The 18,420-nt window shown below is 48.7% G+C and overlaps 1 protein-coding gene across 1 annotated transcript in view; it reads left to right on the top strand.

Annotated features, from left to right (window-relative positions):
* Positions 1 to 14,885, top strand: part of LOC107105656 (ankyrin repeat and fibronectin type-III domain-containing protein 1-like) — a 50,917-nt gene extending 36,032 nt beyond the window's left edge. Inside the window, exons 14-19 of the mRNA XM_015405656.1 lie at positions 1,305 to 1,619; positions 6,134 to 6,344; positions 9,434 to 10,089; positions 11,419 to 11,534; positions 13,338 to 13,494; positions 14,598 to 14,885. Coding sequence (XP_015261142.1) covers positions 1,305 to 1,619; positions 6,134 to 6,344; positions 9,434 to 10,089; positions 11,419 to 11,534; positions 13,338 to 13,494; positions 14,598 to 14,885 — 1,743 coding nt within the window. The remainder of the gene's footprint in view (positions 1 to 1,304; positions 1,620 to 6,133; positions 6,345 to 9,433; positions 10,090 to 11,418; positions 11,535 to 13,337; positions 13,495 to 14,597) is intronic.
* The last annotated feature ends 3,535 nt before the right edge of the window (positions 14,886 to 18,420 follow it).

Here is an 18,420-nt window from a genome sequence, read left to right as displayed (position 1 = left end):
TCCTTCCTGAGCGAAGGCAAAAATGTGTGAGCCGGAGGCTTAAAAAAACTGTGAGCTAGCTCACACTAACTCAGCTTAGAGGGAACAGTGCTTGTGGGGTAAAACATGCAGGTAAACTTACAGTATGTTTCCCCCACAGGGAAAATAGCAGTTTAGAAGAGGGGCACTGCTGTGTATCATGTGGAAGGCAAAGGGAAGGCTAATGCCACATCCCTTGATGCATCCCAGCTCCAAATCCCCACCCCCCACACACCGTAGTTGGGGGCCCCCCGAAGATTCAGTCACAGCCTCCTCCTGTCTCATCTGACTATGCTGTAACTGCTCCTCTAAACACAGGCAATGTGGCTCAGGCTCAGGGTAAGCCCTCCCGAAGATTCAGTCACAGCCTCCTCCTGTCTCATCTGACTATGCTGTAACTGCTCCTCTAAACACAGGCAATGTGGCTCAGGCTCAGGGTAAGCCCTCTGCTGGAACGCCACCAGTTCTGGTACAGACTCTGCTCTCTGCCACAGCTCCACAGTGAAACTTTGCACGACAGATGGAAGCAGGTCACATGCAAGGAGAGATAGAGACCGGCAAGATATACACCTCAGAGGTGATCCAAAGGGTTTTGTATCCTTAGCTTCCTTGGCAGGATGCAGTGAGTGATGCCCGCAAAGATGTAGAGCTTGGTTTCCATTCCATCCCAGCAGATGAGGAGGAGAGAGGGGCACAACAGTCGGACACTGAGCTCATGCCAAATCCCCTGGACTGTATCTTTGCTTCCTAAATAGGGCAAGCCGCCTTTGTGTTCTATTTTACTTTGCTAGTGCCCAGTAATAGGGTTTCTATGCAACTTACAAAGAGGTCTGAAAAATGTCTCCAAAGCAGTTGGATTCCGTAGAAGGAAGCCATATCTAAAAGGTTACAGAAAGGGTGGCACCCCCTTCTAAGTGCTAGCTTTGACCATTGCCACATGGGTGAAAATTCAGTGGAACTTGGTTGCTTGGGAGAGTCCAGTGTATGATCCATTTCCAGCACTTGTCGGACAGCCTAGATCTTGCCAACTCATCCCAAGAATGAATGACTGAAGTGCATGATGCTTTTTGGACCCTGTCATATCAGTCTCCTGCCCACCGTAATAGCAAATGCAAATTTTGCAACACAGACGGATCAAGTGGTTGTCTGCCTCCACTCTTGGCCGATAGGGAGGAGACCACCGATCCATGTTCAGGCGGCTGCTGTCATGAAGACGTAAGGTTGCCTAGAATGCCACACCCCCTACATCAACAAATGCAATGTCTTGTCGTGTTTGACTCCTGTAGGCCAAGGATTTCCGTCTGTACAGTCAGGAAGTTCTGGACTTTGGAGGAGAGGTCTCCTTTCTCTTGCTGCTGCCTCCCTCAGACGACGTGTGCACTGCTCCTGGTCAGAACAACCCTTACACTCCCCGGTCTGGCTTCTTCACACTCCCTCTTCAGATCTTTGAGCTGGGTAAGCAAGACTATGGGATGACCCGCTGGACGGGACTTGAGCCGAGCTGCAGTCAGAGGTGCCCTATGCAGCCCACTTTGATTCCTCTGGAGTCACTCCGCACTGGGTTGCGCTCCCGGAGAATCCCAGGCTGTACGGGCATCTGGGTGTGTGTGTGTGATGGCAAAAGACACTTGGTTGTATCTAAAGCAACAAACAGTACAGGCATCAATTACAAGTTGAGGCTAAAACAAGTTACTTTGTTCAAAGGTTTATTGAAGAATGTATCACTCTTTAAAGCTTACATTTTTATTTTTTATCTTTTTTGTAATTAGTGTATTGGTTTGAATGTTTTAACTGTTCTTATGACCTTTATGTACATTTTTATTGTTATATTTGGTTTATTGTTTTAATTCTACCAATAAAATGTCAATGACAAAAAAGCATGACTGCCGTGGGGCCAGTGGAGGCACGTAGACGTCATTCATCATCGTCCACTTCCGATTTCTCCACATGGGACCAGTGTTCCCTCTAAGCTGTGGAGCCTTGTGAGCAAAAATTCTACTTTGTGAGCATCTGGCATTAAAGTGGTGAACGAGCAGATTTGGCTGCGGCGTGAATCAGTTTGCTCTGGAGTCATCTTTCCTGAGCTGAGGCAAAAACCTGTGAGCCGGAGGCTAAAAACCTGTGAGCTGGCTCACACTAACTCAGCTTAGAGGGAACACTGCATTGGACACTTCCCCCCCCCCCCTTACCACTTAAGTTTCTTGAAAGGGCCGGAAATGGTGAGGAAGAAGAAGAGGAGATTGGATTTCTACCCCGCCCTTCACTACTCAAAGGAGTCTCAAAGTGGCTTACAGTCCCTTTCCCTTCCCCTCCCCACAACAGACACCCTGTGAGCAGTGTTCCCTCTAAGCTGAGTTAGTGTGAGCTAGCTCACAGTATTTTTGCTCACAAGACTCCAGTGCTTAGAGGGAACATTGCCTGTGAGGTAGGTGGGGCTGAGAGAGCTCTGAGAGAACTGTCTGTGAGAGAACAGCTCTGAAAGGACTTATAACTGACCCCAGGTCACACCAGCAGCTGCATGCGGAGGAGTGGGGAATCAAAGCCGGTTCTCCCAGTTTAGAGTCCGTGCTGCTAACCACTACACCAAACTGGCTCTCTGAAGGAGATGGCCTGCTAGAGTTTAGATGGGGCATGATGTATTTTATCTCCTGGGGGATGACTCTCTCCAGGAAGAAAGAGAGCTAATGTCTTATAAAGCAAAATCAGGAGGGAAAAGATACCCAATAAGCATCCAGATCCAAACTCTCTGGCTAAGTTCAATGTATATATTTTACCATGGCTGAGAAAGTGGCAATGATAGGTATACGTAACGGAAAACTCTCCCACTGCTGAGTCCCTGGAACCTGTTGTGTATTCCAACACACTTCATGTATACCCTGCCTTTCTTCCCACTGGGGACCCAATGCCGTTGGCATGGCTGTCTTCATTTTATCTGCACAGCCCTATTAGGTACCGTATTTTTCGGACCATAAGACGCACCTGACCTTAAGACGCACCTAGTTTTTAAAGGAGGAAAACAGGGGAAAAAATATTCTGAACCTTCGGTCCATAAGACACACTCACTTTTCCTCCCACTTTTTTTGGGAAGAAAAAGTGAGTCTTATGGTCCAAAAAATATGGTAGGTTGAGCTGAGTGTGTGTGACTGGGCCAGGGTCCCCGTAGCCCTTCCCGGTGAAAGGAGGACCACTGAAGGCACCCCCTGTGATGTCACAGACTCAATGCCAGGCAGAGACATCCATGCAGAAGCCTTCGTCCGTACACACAGTGAGGCTGCCTGTCGTTTCCTTCACTCAGGTTGCGGCTTGAGCACGGGCAGCTCCCCTGTCTCGAGCCACATCCTGCATCCTGTGTGCTGCCTGTGGAGTTCGCTGCCTTTCAGCCATGCAGGTTTCCAGGCTGGGCGGTGGCTGAAGGCTTCACTTGGGCCTCTCTGGTGTCTTCCGGACCATCAGCCTCTTGGTCCACAGTCACCCAGCAAGTTTCCCTGGAATTCAAATCAGGGTCTCCTAGACCCTAGTCTGACTCTCTAACCACTGCGCCACACTGGTTTTTAACAGTGCTTTCACGATACATTAATGACAGTCTTCTGTTAGCCTTGATGTCCGCCTTTTCCTCTTGGTTTTCCGTTGCACATCGACCTCCTTCGTGTTCTGTGTGTTTGATGGAGCATTACCAACATGAATCCGTCAGTCCTGGAGGTGCCATCCAGGCGCTGCTGGCTTTTTGCTGCTTCGGACAGATCTGCTGCCTGTTTGCTGTATAAAACCGATATGGCCTTCCCCTCGCCCTTTGCTCTTCCCTCCGTGGGCAATGTTGAAAATGGCAAGGTTTGCAAACCCATTGTAAAGATTACCTCCGCTTTTGGTGGCACGTCCCTTCGGGAGCATCTTTGCCTTGGCTTTGTAATAAAAATGTGATTGGTGTCACTGAACTGCTGGTATAGACAGGGCAGAGGGTGGCAGAGCGGGAGACTGGTTCCATTACCATTCCATCAGCACCTCCTTCACCGGGGGATACCACCTGGAAAGGAGGGGGAACCCGCTTGCTATAGGCTCATCGTCTGCAGTGGGTCAGCCAGTTTTAGCAGGCTTCTTTCCTTCCAACATATCACTTCTGTTTTTGTTTTGTTTTTTAAATTATTTTTATTGGTATATTAAGAACACTTAAGTTGACATCAGTCCTCCTGTTGAGCTGGCATTTGCCACAATAGTACTGGGTTTTGCTGCTGGGCACTAGCACTAGATACACTGCACTGGTTCTGCTGCTAGCCTTGCAAACATACCACATATACTGCAGAGATTCTCTGATTTGAACTTCGTCCTGTTGGGTTTTTGCACTGCTGCTGACATTGCAAACATGCCCCCTCATACCACACCTCACTTAGTTTCTACTGCAGAGATTCTCTGGGTGAAACTGCTGGGCTGTTGTTTTATCTGCCTGCCTTTGTAAACAATGGAGGATAGGGGCACCCTCTTTGGATTACCCTAGAATTGGACCCCCTGATCCAAACTTTTCCAAAATTGGGGACTCTTCTGGTGAGAGGCTTCAGCAGCTACAGTACAAATTTGGTGCCTCCACCTCAAATCCCCCCTCCCCAGCCCACTGAATACTCCCTTAGAAGTTTTTGCCATTGACTACAATGACCCCATAGGATATAATGGAGGTGAATTTTTTCGGTATTCCCGAATATTTTCAGATACCCATACATTACCAGTATTGGTATTCAGGTATATTCAGGAATACCATGCTCAGGTCTGGCCCTGGAATAAGGAACATCAGCGTCTCCGGAACAGATGTCGCTGAACTGGCAGAGCAGTTGTAATCTGCCATTTTGGGGAATATCATGTGAGAACAACTAGAGCACTTTATTAATAATAATGTTATTGTATTGTTGATATTTTAAATGGTTTTAACTATGTTTTATATTGGCTTGTGCCTCTGTGTAAGCCGCCCTGAGCCCACGTAGCAGGAAAGGCGGGGTATAAATTGAATCTATAACTAAATAAATAAATAGTGAGAGACTGCCACCTGAGACTAGGGGTGTGCAACGGGGGAAAAAAATCAGTTTTTTTTTTCAGATTTGGGAATAAAAAAGCCAAATGTATTCGGCATTGCTGAATATTCCCGAATACCAGTATCGGCATTGTATTTGGATTCGGTAAATATTTGGAAATACCAAATATATTCGGCTCTGTTTTACCCTATAGGGCCATAATAGGTAAAGGTTTCCCTTAAAGGCATTATTCAGGTATTTATTCGGCTCAGTAAATACCAAATGCACACTGTTACCTGAGACTACATAGAGCCACTGCCAATCAGAATAGACAAGACTGCCCTTAACAGAAAAATGGTCAGACTCATTCTAAGGCAGTTTGTTGTATTCTTTGATCCTGTGAAATGTGCAGGATGGTGTGCTAGAGTAAGGCGTGATTTGCTCATTCCAGTGGATCTCAGACTGTGGGCTGTGACTGTGTAAGTGGGCCTCAAAGCTTTAGGAGAGGCAGTGGGAGAGAAGGCTGTTTTATACTTTCTCTGTTCCTTTCTCCTCCCCTCCCCCCCGCTCCAGTTAATAGGCCTGTAACTACATTGGGGCTTTGGGGGGCTCTACCCCCTTTCTTAAAGGCACAGCCCCACAATAATATCTCCTGTAAATGCTTTTTTCTCTAATTTTAAAACATTTTTAAAAGGTGTGTGTTCCTTTAAGCAGAGTGGGGTGCTGTAGTTGCCTAATTCCTGCACTGAGCAATGGGGCTGGAGTAGGTGACCTCTATGATCCCTTCTAACTCTGTGTCAAGAAACTGGCCTCCTTTAAGAGAGTTTTTCTGCCTACGTGTTAGCTGTCTTGACTATAGAAGTCATCACCCCTACCTGCCAGCTTGTTATCAGAGTTGTTGCTCGGGCTGGCAGAAGAGATTAACTTGCAGCAGCTGAAAACTGTCATCTAAAGTGGTTGTTAGCTTGCAATTTAGAGATCTATCCTGGTAACACCTTTCTATTGGTTAAATGGCTTTTCTTTCTGCACTGAGAATTTCAGCCCCACAAGCCACAAAATCCTGGCTTACGGGCCTGCCGGTTAAATAAAGTATGCGCATTCTGTTTCTTTGTGTCAAACAGCAAATGGAAGAGATCTGGCGGGAAATGCGTTGGATGATGGATGCCCTGCAGCACGCCCGGTACAAGCAGCCGTCTGGTGGCATCTCGCTCGTGTGCTTCCTCGAGGAATCTAGCACTGCATTGAAGGAGAAAACTCAGTCGACCTCTTCTCACTTGGACTTTTTTCCCTCGCCTACCCCATCTCCTGAAACAAGTCGCAAGCTCAACTCGGGTGAGGGATACTAGCAGCCGGGGCCTCTGCACCAACTCTGCTCTGAGGCAGGCCTCCCTTCTCCCCCAAACAAGCACAGTAGCTGCTCTCTTGGCCCCATTTTTGTTCATTCAGAATGGCCACGCTACTCCATCACAAGTGGAAATGCATTTATGCCCTGCTTGTCATCGTGATTCCTTTGGAGCATACTCTGTAGACCCTCTTTTATGCACCCCCAACTCCTCTTTTCTTCCTTGTCACTCCTCATGCTCTGTTTCTGCCCCCCCCAAATCTCCTGATCTCTGCTACTCTTCACTGACCTCAGCAATGGTCCACAAAGATTTGCTTCCATTCACACACTTTTTCGCATTTTACTTGGCAGAAAACACGGGTTTTGCAACTGTTGCCTAAACTAAGTGAGCAGTTGGAGAACAAGAATCAGAACTTCCATATCTGAATGTTAATAGCAGTCGCAGGAGATGTGTGTGCAAATTGGGCCTGGACCGTCGTACTGGAGGAGGGGAAGACACGCACTGTTGGGACAAATAGCAGCTGGGCGGGGAAGCTGGCGTAAGAAAAGCGGTCACGTGTCTCTCCTCTAGCACTGCAGTCCCAATTCAAGTCAGCACCCCCTTCCACCCCTGAAGCTGTTAATAAACACTTTAAGAGACAAGAGGGGTCTGATCCAGTATGTATTCTTGTCTGATCCTGAGTCTATTTGGTAGGGGGTTCCCTCTAAGCTGTGGGGTCTTGTGAGCAAAAATTCTACTTTGTGAGCTACTGGCATTAAAGTTGTGAGCAAGAGATTTCGCTGCTGGATAAACTAGTTTGCTCTGGAGCCCTCCTTCCTGAGCCAAGACAAAAATGCGTGAGCCAGAGGCTCAAAAACTGTGAGCTAGCTCACACTAACTCAGCTTAGAGGGAACACTGTTAAGCCACCCCTGGAACTCTGGCTCAGTGCTCCCTCTGGCGCAGTGCTCCAAGTACAGACTGAATCCAGTCTTCCTGATGCCTGTTTGAGTTGGAGTCCCACCCCCCCACCCCTTCACCTGCTGAAAGAGTTCCTGAATGTGCCCTGTTCCTCCTGGAGCCAGCAAGGTTCCTTTTGGATCCTGATGCTTTGCCAAGTATAAGGGAAGTATTAAAGCAATTAGCAAGGCATTTTCCACTTGACTGGAAAGTTCCCTTAGCCAGTGTATGGAGTAGACTGTCAGGCAGCTGGGACTTTTGAGGTGTGGCAAGAGACTCTGATTGACAGGAGGGACCAAAACAAGTGCCCGGGGGAAGAGGGCCTGGCAGGCAGCCAGCCAGCTAAGGAGAGATCCTACCTGCGGTCATAACGTGGGTGGATCTGGAGAGAGTCGGTGAAGCCGTGCAGAGCTGGAGATCAGACTGGCGTGCTCCTCAGCCAAGCGCAGACGCACAGAGGAACACGGTGGAGGGATTCGGGCAGGGGAGCCATGGGGAGCCTTTGAACAGCCAGAGCCCCCAAAGCCCATTTTAACAGGAGGAGGGCTGGGATTCCCCTACCCCCACCCCCCCCGATCCGGTGATTGAAGCCCTGTCTCTGGAGAACGTGCTGCTATGAAACTTCTGCTTCCAAACGGGCTCTTTTTGTAGCAGGTACTCATTTGCATATTAAGCGACACACCCCTAATGTAGCCAATCCTCCAAGAGCTTACAGAGCTCTTCTTACAGGAGCTACTGTAAGCTCTTGGAGGAGCTCTTGGAGGATTGGCTACATGGGGTGGGGTGTGGCCTAATATGCAAAGGAGTTCCTGCTACAAAAAGAGCCGGGAACAGCCCATCTCCATCCGTCACGCTACTAGATGTACACGTAAAAAAAAATAATAATCTTCTGCCTTGAATCAGCCCTGAATCTCAGATGCAAGGGGGCAGTGAGCCTTGGCTGGCGGGCTGTGGAAAATCCAGCTCCGCTCATGCACTTCTTGGGGGAGGAGAGGCAGCACCAGACATAAGTAATACAGACATTCTCCCACCCCCACTGTTGATGGACCTTTGTGGCCCGCAGTTATCCCCGCAAGGAAGGGGAATTGAGCCACAAAGGCTGTGAATACCCCTGTGGGGCCACCGTCAGTCGGTCTGAGGACCTTCAGTCAGTCAGGCCTGGCAAAGAGTCCTTCTGGAATGGCTGGGGGGGGGGAAGCGAGGGAGGCTAGCAGCATGCGGGGAGAGGGGGGGTGGGGTGGGGAAGTTGAGTTGGACAACACCCCATGAACCCTTCTAGATGCAATACATCAGTGAAATTATTTTTTTTTTCTGACCATACAATTAAAAAGTTGCCACGTGGCTGATTCCAATGTCCTCATGGCAGTAATTCAATAATATTAGTGTAGCCACTTTGAAATCGTCCTCCAACTAAGCCATTTCTTCCCTTGACTGTTATCAACGTCGGTTGTTCGGGGTCCCCCCCCTCCACCCCATGAAGGGAATATCCCATATTTTCTCAACCATTTTATGTAAAGCTGTAGGTGCCGTCGCAGTATTCATTATCTAGATTAAGTTGTCTTTGCCACTTACCAACATTTTAATAAGAAAACCTATATCATTAACCTTAATGAGGCCTCCCAGATATCCTGACAGCGCAGCTTGAGAATCTGTTGGGATTTGATACGTTGTAATCTTTAAAATTATCTCAGATACCTCTTGGCAGATGCTTGTTAAGAATATCACACACAGAGACCATAAATCTCCTTTGTACACTTTCTTCTCCAGAAATGATGTTTACAAGAACCTGGTGCAGCAGATTTGTGTAGGATAAACACACACTGAAGGCCTATACAGTTGAAGACAGGCACTGGAGAGACATGGGCCCAGGAGATTTGCCAGGAGTAAAGGTGTCCTGTGAAAAGCTTTAAAGCCCACTGTGCATAAAGTTTCTGATTTCTGGGCAGCAGTCGTTTTGAGCCCATTTCTTTAATGTGGGGCAGTGAGCCAGTCAAAGTTCCTGGGCAAAGTAGGCTTAGTGGGTTTGTCCTGCTGCAGGTTTCACTCGCTGTTGCTATCGTTCCTGTCCCATCTCAAGTCTTTTCTCTTGCCAAGACCATCCCTAGTAACTAAGTAACTTTTTAATAATCATCTTCCTGCAGATTCACATGGGATGTCCGATGAAGAGGGTTCATCGGAGGTATTTTTGGCTACGGACAGCGACTACGACTCCAGCAGGGCTCAAAGCCCCAGGGAGCTGGATCTTGTTTACTCCTCTTCGGGGCCTGACTGCTGCAGCAGAAGAAATCCCCGCCCTCTGAGGGACAGTGCCCCCGATGTCCTACAGAGTCATGAGCTGAAGACAGCCGCAATCCTTACGGAGGAGCCTCGGCCACCCCCCGAGCTCTACGATAGTGACTTTGTGCTCCCCAGCCGGCAGATAGAACTGTTGCGCATCACAGAGAAACGGCAAGCTTATTGTGTTCGCACCAGCAGCCTGGATTTCCCTAAGCCCCTTTGCCACGGGGCCCGGAAGTCCTGCCCCGGTTCAGTCGACAGCTCCCCGACAGAAAGCAGGACTGCGGGCCGATGCAGCCCTGTAAGGTTTGGGACAGGCTTGGCCTTCAGCCCCAAGCACAGCTGGCCCTCAGAGAGCTCCGAGCCTGTCTTCCGGACACGCTCCGTTGAGTGGACTCATACCTTCCAAGAGGTGCCTGAGCCAGGGCATGTAGCAAACCGGGGCAAGTTGCCAGGATCCACTGCGTTATGCGTGTGCCCACAGTATGAAACGGGGCTCTCCAAAGAGACAAACATTAAGGTATTGCTGAAATCCTGGTCCAGTGTAATCTGGTGTAGTGCAGTCCTGAGAAGGGTGAAGGCAGGGCTTGTAGGAGGCCTTCCCCCAGCTGCCTTCCCCCAGGTCTGAGCATATGACTCTCCCCTTTCCCTCTTCCATGGGGTTTCCGCAAACTGGTTTTTGTTTACTCGTGGGCATTTCCACTATTGTGGCTTTTGGGGGCTGATACCCAGAACTGGTAATGATACTTTCATTCCACATGATCCAAAGGTGCATCCAACCAGCAGATCCATGTATCCTTTCTCCCTCACTCGCATTTTTAAAAACCTGCATCTTCTTAGTAGAGATACAAGCCATGACACTTGCTGTCAGCATGACATATAGCCCATGCTTCTTCCAAATCCTCCCTGCTTGCAACACGACTAGTGAGTGAAGATGGATGACAAGCACAGAATGAAGCAACAGGTTCCCTTTGGAAGCACATCCATCCCATTTTAAAAATAAAACTAAATGGAGTCAATTTCGAGTGAGCAGATCCTAAACAGAATACTCTCTTAGCACTTGTTTCCTGTTGGAGGAAACATTTCCATAATGGGTTGACTTCAGTCCTTGAGTCTCCCAATAATATCTGAACGTGTTTTAGGGTGCTGCAGATTTTGGGACAAGCCTCCCTCAGTATTGGTTATTTTGCTGTTAAAGAGGCTGCCAGGATGTACCAGGAGAGCCAGATTTTCATCCAGGCTAAACTTGGGGGAAGAGATCCCTGCCCTGGATCAGAGAGTGGCATAATAGAAGAAGAAGAAGAAGAAGAAGAGGAGGAGGAGGAGGAGATTGGATTTATACCCCACCCTTCACTTGGAGTCCCAGAGCGGCTTACAAACTCCTTTCCCTTCCCCTCCCCACAACAGACACCCTGTGAGGTGGGTGGGGCTGAGAGAGCTCTGACACAAACTGCTCTTTTTCAAGGACAGCTGTGCCAGAGCTTGTGACTGACCCAAGGTCCCATCAGCAGGTGCAAGTGGAGGAGTGGGGAATCAAACCCGGTTCTCCCAGATTAGAGTCCACACACTTACCTCGGCCTCACAACTGGCCCTCGGGATGCAGGAATACAGTGCACCAGGAAGTAGTTGAAATGGCAAAAGGAAGAAAATAACATTTAACTCCACATTCTGTGAGCAAACTTATTGGTTCAGATCACCGTACCGGGGAACTTCATGTTGACAGCTAGGAAAAATTCATTCTGACGGTGTTCCCAGTCACGGGAGCAAGGAGCTCTGTGAAGATTCCCATTCCGAAGGGTGCCTCGGCCTCACAAATCGGTCTCCTTTCTTCTCTCCATTCTCCTTGCAGGACACAGGGGCATTCTCTCTGTTATGTCCTTTTGTGGCCCAGAACAGGAGAGTGAAGAGCTGTGTTCCCTTAACAGAGGAATTGATGATGGATATAAAGAATTATGGCAGGCCAAGGTCAGTGCAGATACAGCATATCAGCTGTGGTTTAGGGAACTGGAAGTGGGCCATAGGATCCTCTTTCAGAACCAGGATTCTGAAGTAGGAGTCGGGAGCTCCTTAATCAGGGTTAGCAAATATCTTGCATAATGCCACACTAGAACAGAAAGGGATTGGGAGGGGGGAGTTTTCTCTGGGAGCAGAAGGGAGATATAATCCCTAAACTATAGTTGCATGTTCTGTCTCTGCCAGCCTTCCATGGAGGCTGCTTTGGGGGTAATTAGACAAAAATGAATAAGCAGCAAGGAGGCCAAGTGAATTAGGAGATTTTCCTCTAAAGCCCAAAAAAGTGGCAATCTTATCTCACACATAATCACTGTGTATTTTATTCAATCCATAGGAAACATTTAGCATTTGTGATCATTGCAAAAGCAAAGCAACAAAACACAGAGGCCAAGGTATGGGTTTTTGTATACTGCATCCCTGGGTATGCAGAAATATATGACTTAGTAAATCAACAAGGAAGGGAAAGAAAGACCAAAATGGCCTGATTATGTGTATGCAGCAGGAGGGGCTCTGGCCTCAGTAGCAGAGCACCTCCTTTGCATACAGAAGGTCTCAGGTTGAATCCTCAGCATCTCCAGGTAAAAGATCAGGTACTAAGTAATGTGAAAGATCCCTGCCTGAGACCCTGGAGAGCTGCTACCAGTCAGAGTAGACAATACTGACCTTGATGTCTGATTCAGTATGTCTGTTTCATGTGTTCATGCGAGGCACTAAAAGTTGGGAAGCTATTAAATTATGTTAGGGGGGGCAACAGAGTGATGGAGGATTTTGACCTGCTCTAGAATATTAGAGCTGCAGTAGCTCGAGGGGTTAAGACGCTGAACTGCAGGCTGTGGAAGGTCGGTAGTTCAGCGGTTCAAGACCCGAGTTGCCGCATGACAGAGTGAGCTCCCGTCTCTAGTTCCAGCTCCTGCCAACCTAGCAGTTCGAAAGTGAGAAATTGCAAGTTTTAGTATGTTTGTTTCATGTGTTCATGCGAGGCACTAAAAGTTGGGAAGCTATTAAATTATGTTGGGGGGGCAACAGAGTGATGGAGGATTTTGACCTGCTCTAGAATATTAGAGCTGCAGTAGCTCGAGGGGTTAAGACGCTGAACTGCAGGCTGTGGAAGGTCGGTAGTTCAGCGGTTCAAGACCCGAGTTGCCGCATGACAGAGTGAGCTCCCGTCTCTAGTTCCAGCTCCTGCCAACCTAGCAGTTCGAAAGTGAGAAATTGCAAGTAGATAAATAGGGACCACTTCGGTGGGAAGGTAACAGCGTTCCGTGCGCCTTGGTGTTTAGTCATGCCGGCCACATGACCACGGAAACGTCTTCGGACAGCGCCGGCTCTTCGGCTTGGAAACGGAGATGAGCACCGCAGCCCTAGAGTCGGACTCGACTGGCTTTCGAGCAAGGGAACCTTTACCTTTAGAATATTAGAGGGGGAGGTTTTGGGAGGCGGGATTTCCAAATTATTGGTCACGTTGACCACACATGCAGGTCCCCATCTTGTTCTTCTAATAGTAAAGATGGTGGATCTACATCAAATGCCAAAGCAAGACAGTGGGGGCACCAAGGAAGAGGAAGGACATTTCTGTTGACCTCAGCAAGACGGGGACGGGGGGGCCCTCAAAACCCCAACAGCACACAGAATGGGGGTGGATGCTGCTGTATGCTGCCGTGGTACCCTGATATCCAGAGAGGAGGATGAACAAACCAGCCCTAGCCTGCCCTCCTCTGATCGACACTCAAGTGGATGCTTTCTTTTAATCTTCAGGGTGACGGAAGAAAGGAAGGAAAACATCTCTGTAGTGTTGCAGAGGAATGGAAGCAAGAGCCTGGGCAAGCTCATTATTCTCCCAGTGTTGAGAATGCCTGAGACCCCGTTGAAGGAGGAAAGGAGGGGCCAGTTGGCCATTCTCAAGTCCCTGAGAGTATCCCAAAAAGGGAAGACTTGTGGGACTGGTGAATTCAGATGAGTTTAGGTCTTCCTCTCAAGATTTCTCATGGACTTCCAGATTGTCCATTGGCATGCAGCCTATATTTCACCAAACCCTTAAGAGAGCTCATTCTGAGACCCCAGTCCTTGAGGAATGGTGTGCCTTTAAATACAGGAAAGATCTTCACTGCTTTTTCCCTTGCTGTGGGGTGGGGTGGGGTGGGGTGGGTGGAAAGGAGAGGCCTCCTTATTTTGTACGTCCTGCTATCTTCCAAGGGTGCCAGCGTGTTGTCACCTTCCAGTCCTCCTCCTTTCCCAAATTTATTTATTTATTTGGGAGATTAGACTCTTGTGCCACATCAGCCGAGCAGACACAGTAAAGGTGCCATCCTCCTTGCCTGCACCAAGACCTTTTCCAGTTTTGTATATGTACATAAGGAGCTGCGGTGGCTCAAGTGGTTAAGATGCTGAACTGCAGGCTGTGGAAGGTCGGTAGTTCAGCACTTCGGGACCCGAGTGTGCCGCATGACGGAGTGAGCTCTCGTCTCTTGTTCCAGCTCCTGCCAACCTAGCAGTTCGAAAGCAAGAAATTGCAAGTAGATAAATAGGGACCACTTCAGTGGGAAGGTAACAGCGTTCCGTGCGCCTTGGTGTTTAGTCATGCCGGCCACATGACCACGGAAACGTCTTCGGACAGCGCTGGCTCTTCGGCTTTGAAACGGAGATGAGCACCGCAACCCTAGAGTCGGACTCGGCTGGCTTTCGAGCAAGGGGAACCTTTACCTTTTACCTTATATGTACATATATGTATGTGTTATATGTACACGAAGCTACATATCCATTAAACTGAATCCAGGTTAGCGCTCCAGACTCCATTAGGCTTGAGTGGGGTGCTCTTAGATTAGCTTCTTGACAACAATTTCAGAAATCACAGGAAATCCCTTTGCCACTGGCGTAAACTTTGGAAAGACATTTCTCAGCTAGGTATTTATGTTCTCAAGGGGGGGTGGGGAGGGAGCGGCTTATTCGGGCGTTTCCCCCCACCCCTCCCAATTTTGTGCGTTCTTCTTTATCTCACATATCTTTGTATTTGCACAGCTGCGGGTCACCAGCAAGATGACGGCAGAAGAGGTGGTGAAGCTGGTGGTGGAAGAGATCAATGAGATCTCGCGCAATGTCCTGGGAGATGCCGACGCTTTCTGCTACGGCGAAGAGCAGCTGGGCCACTTTGGGCTTGTGTTCGTGTCCGAGGAAGTTGAGCAGTGGCTCCCCAATGACTTCCTTCCCCTCTCGCTCCAAAAGGCTTGGCCCGACGGGAGGTTCTACGTTCGGATCAAAGAGACTTCTCCGCTCTTGTTTCAGTATGGGCCAGCAACAACTGTATGAGAGGAGGGGAATGGGGGGGGGGGGAAATAAGAAACATCCAACTTCCAGTGAGCAGACAGCTCATCACCAATGCTTCCTTCTTGAAAAGACACTTTTGTGCCAGACACCACAGGCCAAAATAGGAGCATACTGGGCAGTGTGTTGCTTTTGTGTGTGTGTGTGTGTGTATGGGTTTGTTTTAACCAAAGAGACAAGAAGACTTGGACGTTAGGACTGCAAGAAGCGAGGGTGGCATGCAGGGGCCTTCTGGATAGTGGAATGCACCTTCTTGAAGACTTTTAGAAAGGAGAAGAGCTGGTAGGGATTAAAGAAGCAATACATAATTATATTTTTCATTCTGAAAAGCAGGGAGAGGGGATGCATCGTTGAAGGGAAAGCTACTAGGATTTTGGCCAAGGTGGGCCCAGAAGTTTGGGGCAGCTGGGGAGGAGGGTGAGCTCACAAAAAAATCCATGTCCTGTTACCTGTTCTTGTTTCGCTGTAACTAGAGAAATGGGAAATTGCACGGAATTCTTTGAACATACCATTTTTCTTTTTTGCATCAAAGAGACACACACCACACAAAAAATGGCAAGAGATGTTCAAATCGTATGAGAATAGGAAGTCCTTTCTCTCCTAAGAATATGGAAGCCGTACTCTATATCTGGAACAGAACCTCCTCCTGGTAGGAAAACTAGATCAGTCTATCACCTCTGCAGGAGGAAGAGCTGCTGACTTTCCCAGGTCAGTCCTGCCTTTGTGGCCAGAAGGCAGAGCTCCTGAGAACTCTGCACTCAAGATCTTCTTATATTTATTCTACTTCTGCTTCCCCCCCCCCGAGCCCTTTGTCTTCCACTTCCACCTATCCTAGTGAGGGATCAGAAAGGGGACACAGAAAAAATGTTGGGGAACATCCCTAGGACTGAGTCTGCTCCCAGGAAGGTTATCCACTTCCCTTGCAGAAACTAGGCTGTGTAGAGAAGCAACAAGCTTTTTTTCCATTCTCCCAGTAGGCATTTGAAAACTAGGATCAAAGCAATAGCCCTATCAGTCTGGTGTACCTCTCCACAGGGGCTGCTATTAATCCATCCTATTTCTGTTTCACTAGATCTTAGAAGATACTCTGAGGATCATAAGATTCATTGTGACACTGAGACAAGCTATCCCCGATCTCTTAGTCAGGCTAGGCTTGAATTCTTGGGGTTGGTAAAGTAATTTACCGGCCAAGGAAATCACAGGGTCCATTTCTTATGGGCTAGCCAACTTTGGACAGACACCATGAGACTAGAACAAAAAGAAGGCACCAAGTGCCCCCATATATCCAATATAAGCAACCCAAACATTTTTGTTTACTCCAAGCACAGAACATGGGAAATAACTTTCTTTTAGCAACTCATGTTCCACTTTCCTATCACACCAGCAAAGGAAATCTGCCATCCAGTTTGCCTGCCTCTCCTCCCACTGGGAAACAAATCTGACCCTGGTTGACCCCAGCTTCCCCCCAGTCCCCTGTTTCCTATCACACCAGCAAAGGAAATCTGCCTACCAGTTTGCCTGCCTCTCCTCCCACAGGGGAACAAATCTGACCCTGGTTGACCCCAACTTACCCCCAGTCCCCTGCCTCCATGGCAGCACATAGGACGGTCCAAGTCTACATCAGATCCCTGCGTACTAAGAACAGTCAGGTTAGACTGGTGCTGGAGGCTTTCTCACTGTAAGTACAGAACAGTCAAGTGTTTGTACACACTGAAAACAAGCCCCCTATAAACAAGCAAGGACATCCTCTAGCCCTGTTGCCTCACGGATAGCCAATGGCCTCAGCAAAGAGCAACCTTGGTTCCATCAGGACAGAGCACATACATAACAGGGGTCTCCAAAGTCAGAGCGGACTGGCCGAATAGTTCTACGGTCTGAATGGAAGCGACAACCTCAGGTCCAGCGATAGTGAGAAGGTTCAAGGTACATGGTTCGGCCTCTTTCCAGCCCTAAAAAATAAAATAACCAGACAGGTTCATGTCTGGCATCCGAACGTGTACGGTACTGTCACTCAACTGACCCGGAGTTCTCCGTTTCTCTTTGTTCCTTCAGCAAATTGGATTTCATCACATGAACATAATCCTAGCAGGCCCCCTCTGACTTCGGAGACCTCAGTCTCTGGAACTCTCGATTCTGTCAGCCAACAGCAGCCTGAAGGAACAAGCTGGGCTTCCTGTTTCAGAGGGCCTCATCTACAGTTTGACCAGTTCTGTCCACCTCCTTTCTTTTCGGAGGAATTGCACTAATAAGGTGCTGAAGAATACTTGGAAAGCTTTCGGCTGGTGGTCCGAGAAGAGCTTGATCCCATAGAAAGCAGAGAGAGGAAGGAAGGGAATACTTTGGTGTTTCTGCAAGGCAAACCTGCAAAAACAACTTAGTACCACATCTCTGAGAGCTGTCAGCCCTGAATGGCGTATTGGCCTGGAGCAGCAGCAGAAATAAACTGTCCTCTCGTCCTTAGTGTGTGAGTTCTCAAAGGGGTTGTGCTAAAGAACTGCTCCCCATTCCATTCTATGTTACATTTGCACTCAGTGTTCCAGCCTTTACTGGCCCTTCCATTGTACATTTAGGCTTCCTCTGAAGGAAATTACTCTCGAGACGGTTCTCACAGTGGCCACCGTTTCCATTTGGAGCGTCTGTGTGTCACACTCTCCATTCATAAGGGATGCTCAGGCTGGGTACTGGTGCTAGGCCAACCGTCATCCCTCCCCCGCAGGAATCTATTTCACCATACTCTGGTCCGCCCCAGGGGGAGGGGTTGGCGATTTTGCCTGGAAAGTAGGGAAGAAGGTGCCTTGTTCATCCTTCCCGGCAGGGCTTTTTTTGTAGAAAAAGCCAAGCAGGAACTCATTAGCATAATAGGCCACACCCAACAGCAGGAACTCATTAGCATATTAGGCCACACCCTGACAGCACAGCTCATTCAGATATTAGGCCACACCCCCATGTTACCAGAAGTGTGGTCATCCAGCCACACCTACCTTTTGCTTCTTATTCTCTTTACCTTGTTTGTTGTCAAAACCCATGGCTTTTAGCATGTTAGGCCACACACCCCTAATTGTAGCCAATCCTAATGAGTTTCTGCTCTTGGGTGTGGCCTATTATGCTAATGAGTTCCTGCTGGGCGTGGCCAACTTGGGAGCCAGCCGGAACTTCGTTCCTGTGCGTTCCTGCCCCAAAATAGCCCTGCTTCCCGGTCAGTGCCTACTATTTCTATATGGTTTTAGGGCATCATAGCTTCAGCTTTTACAGCTCTGGGGGAGTGGATGCCATTTGAAACTAAAGTCCCACAGCAGCAGCAACTGCCAGGATAGCGTTCCGAGGCAGGGCTTTGAGGAGATGGGTAGGGGGGCAACCGGGGCATCTCTTCTCACCGCCCTGAGGCAGCACAAGATGGATTGTTTGTTCCCAGCAGGTGCTGCCTTCAGACAGAGGCTTCTGGTCCCTTGAGGCTCAGCCCATCGAGAGAAGAACGATCCTTTGATTCTCCCAGATACAGGAGCTGTCTGCTTTACTTCTG

The sequence above is a fragment of the Gekko japonicus genome, unplaced genomic scaffold (genome assembly GCF_001447785.1).
Source record: "Gekko japonicus isolate JY-2015 unplaced genomic scaffold, Gekko_japonicus_V1.1 scaffold1192, whole genome shotgun sequence".
Taxonomy (NCBI): Eukaryota; Metazoa; Chordata; class Lepidosauria; order Squamata; family Gekkonidae; genus Gekko; species Gekko japonicus.
This window is presented reverse-complemented; position numbering and strand designations above follow the sequence as displayed.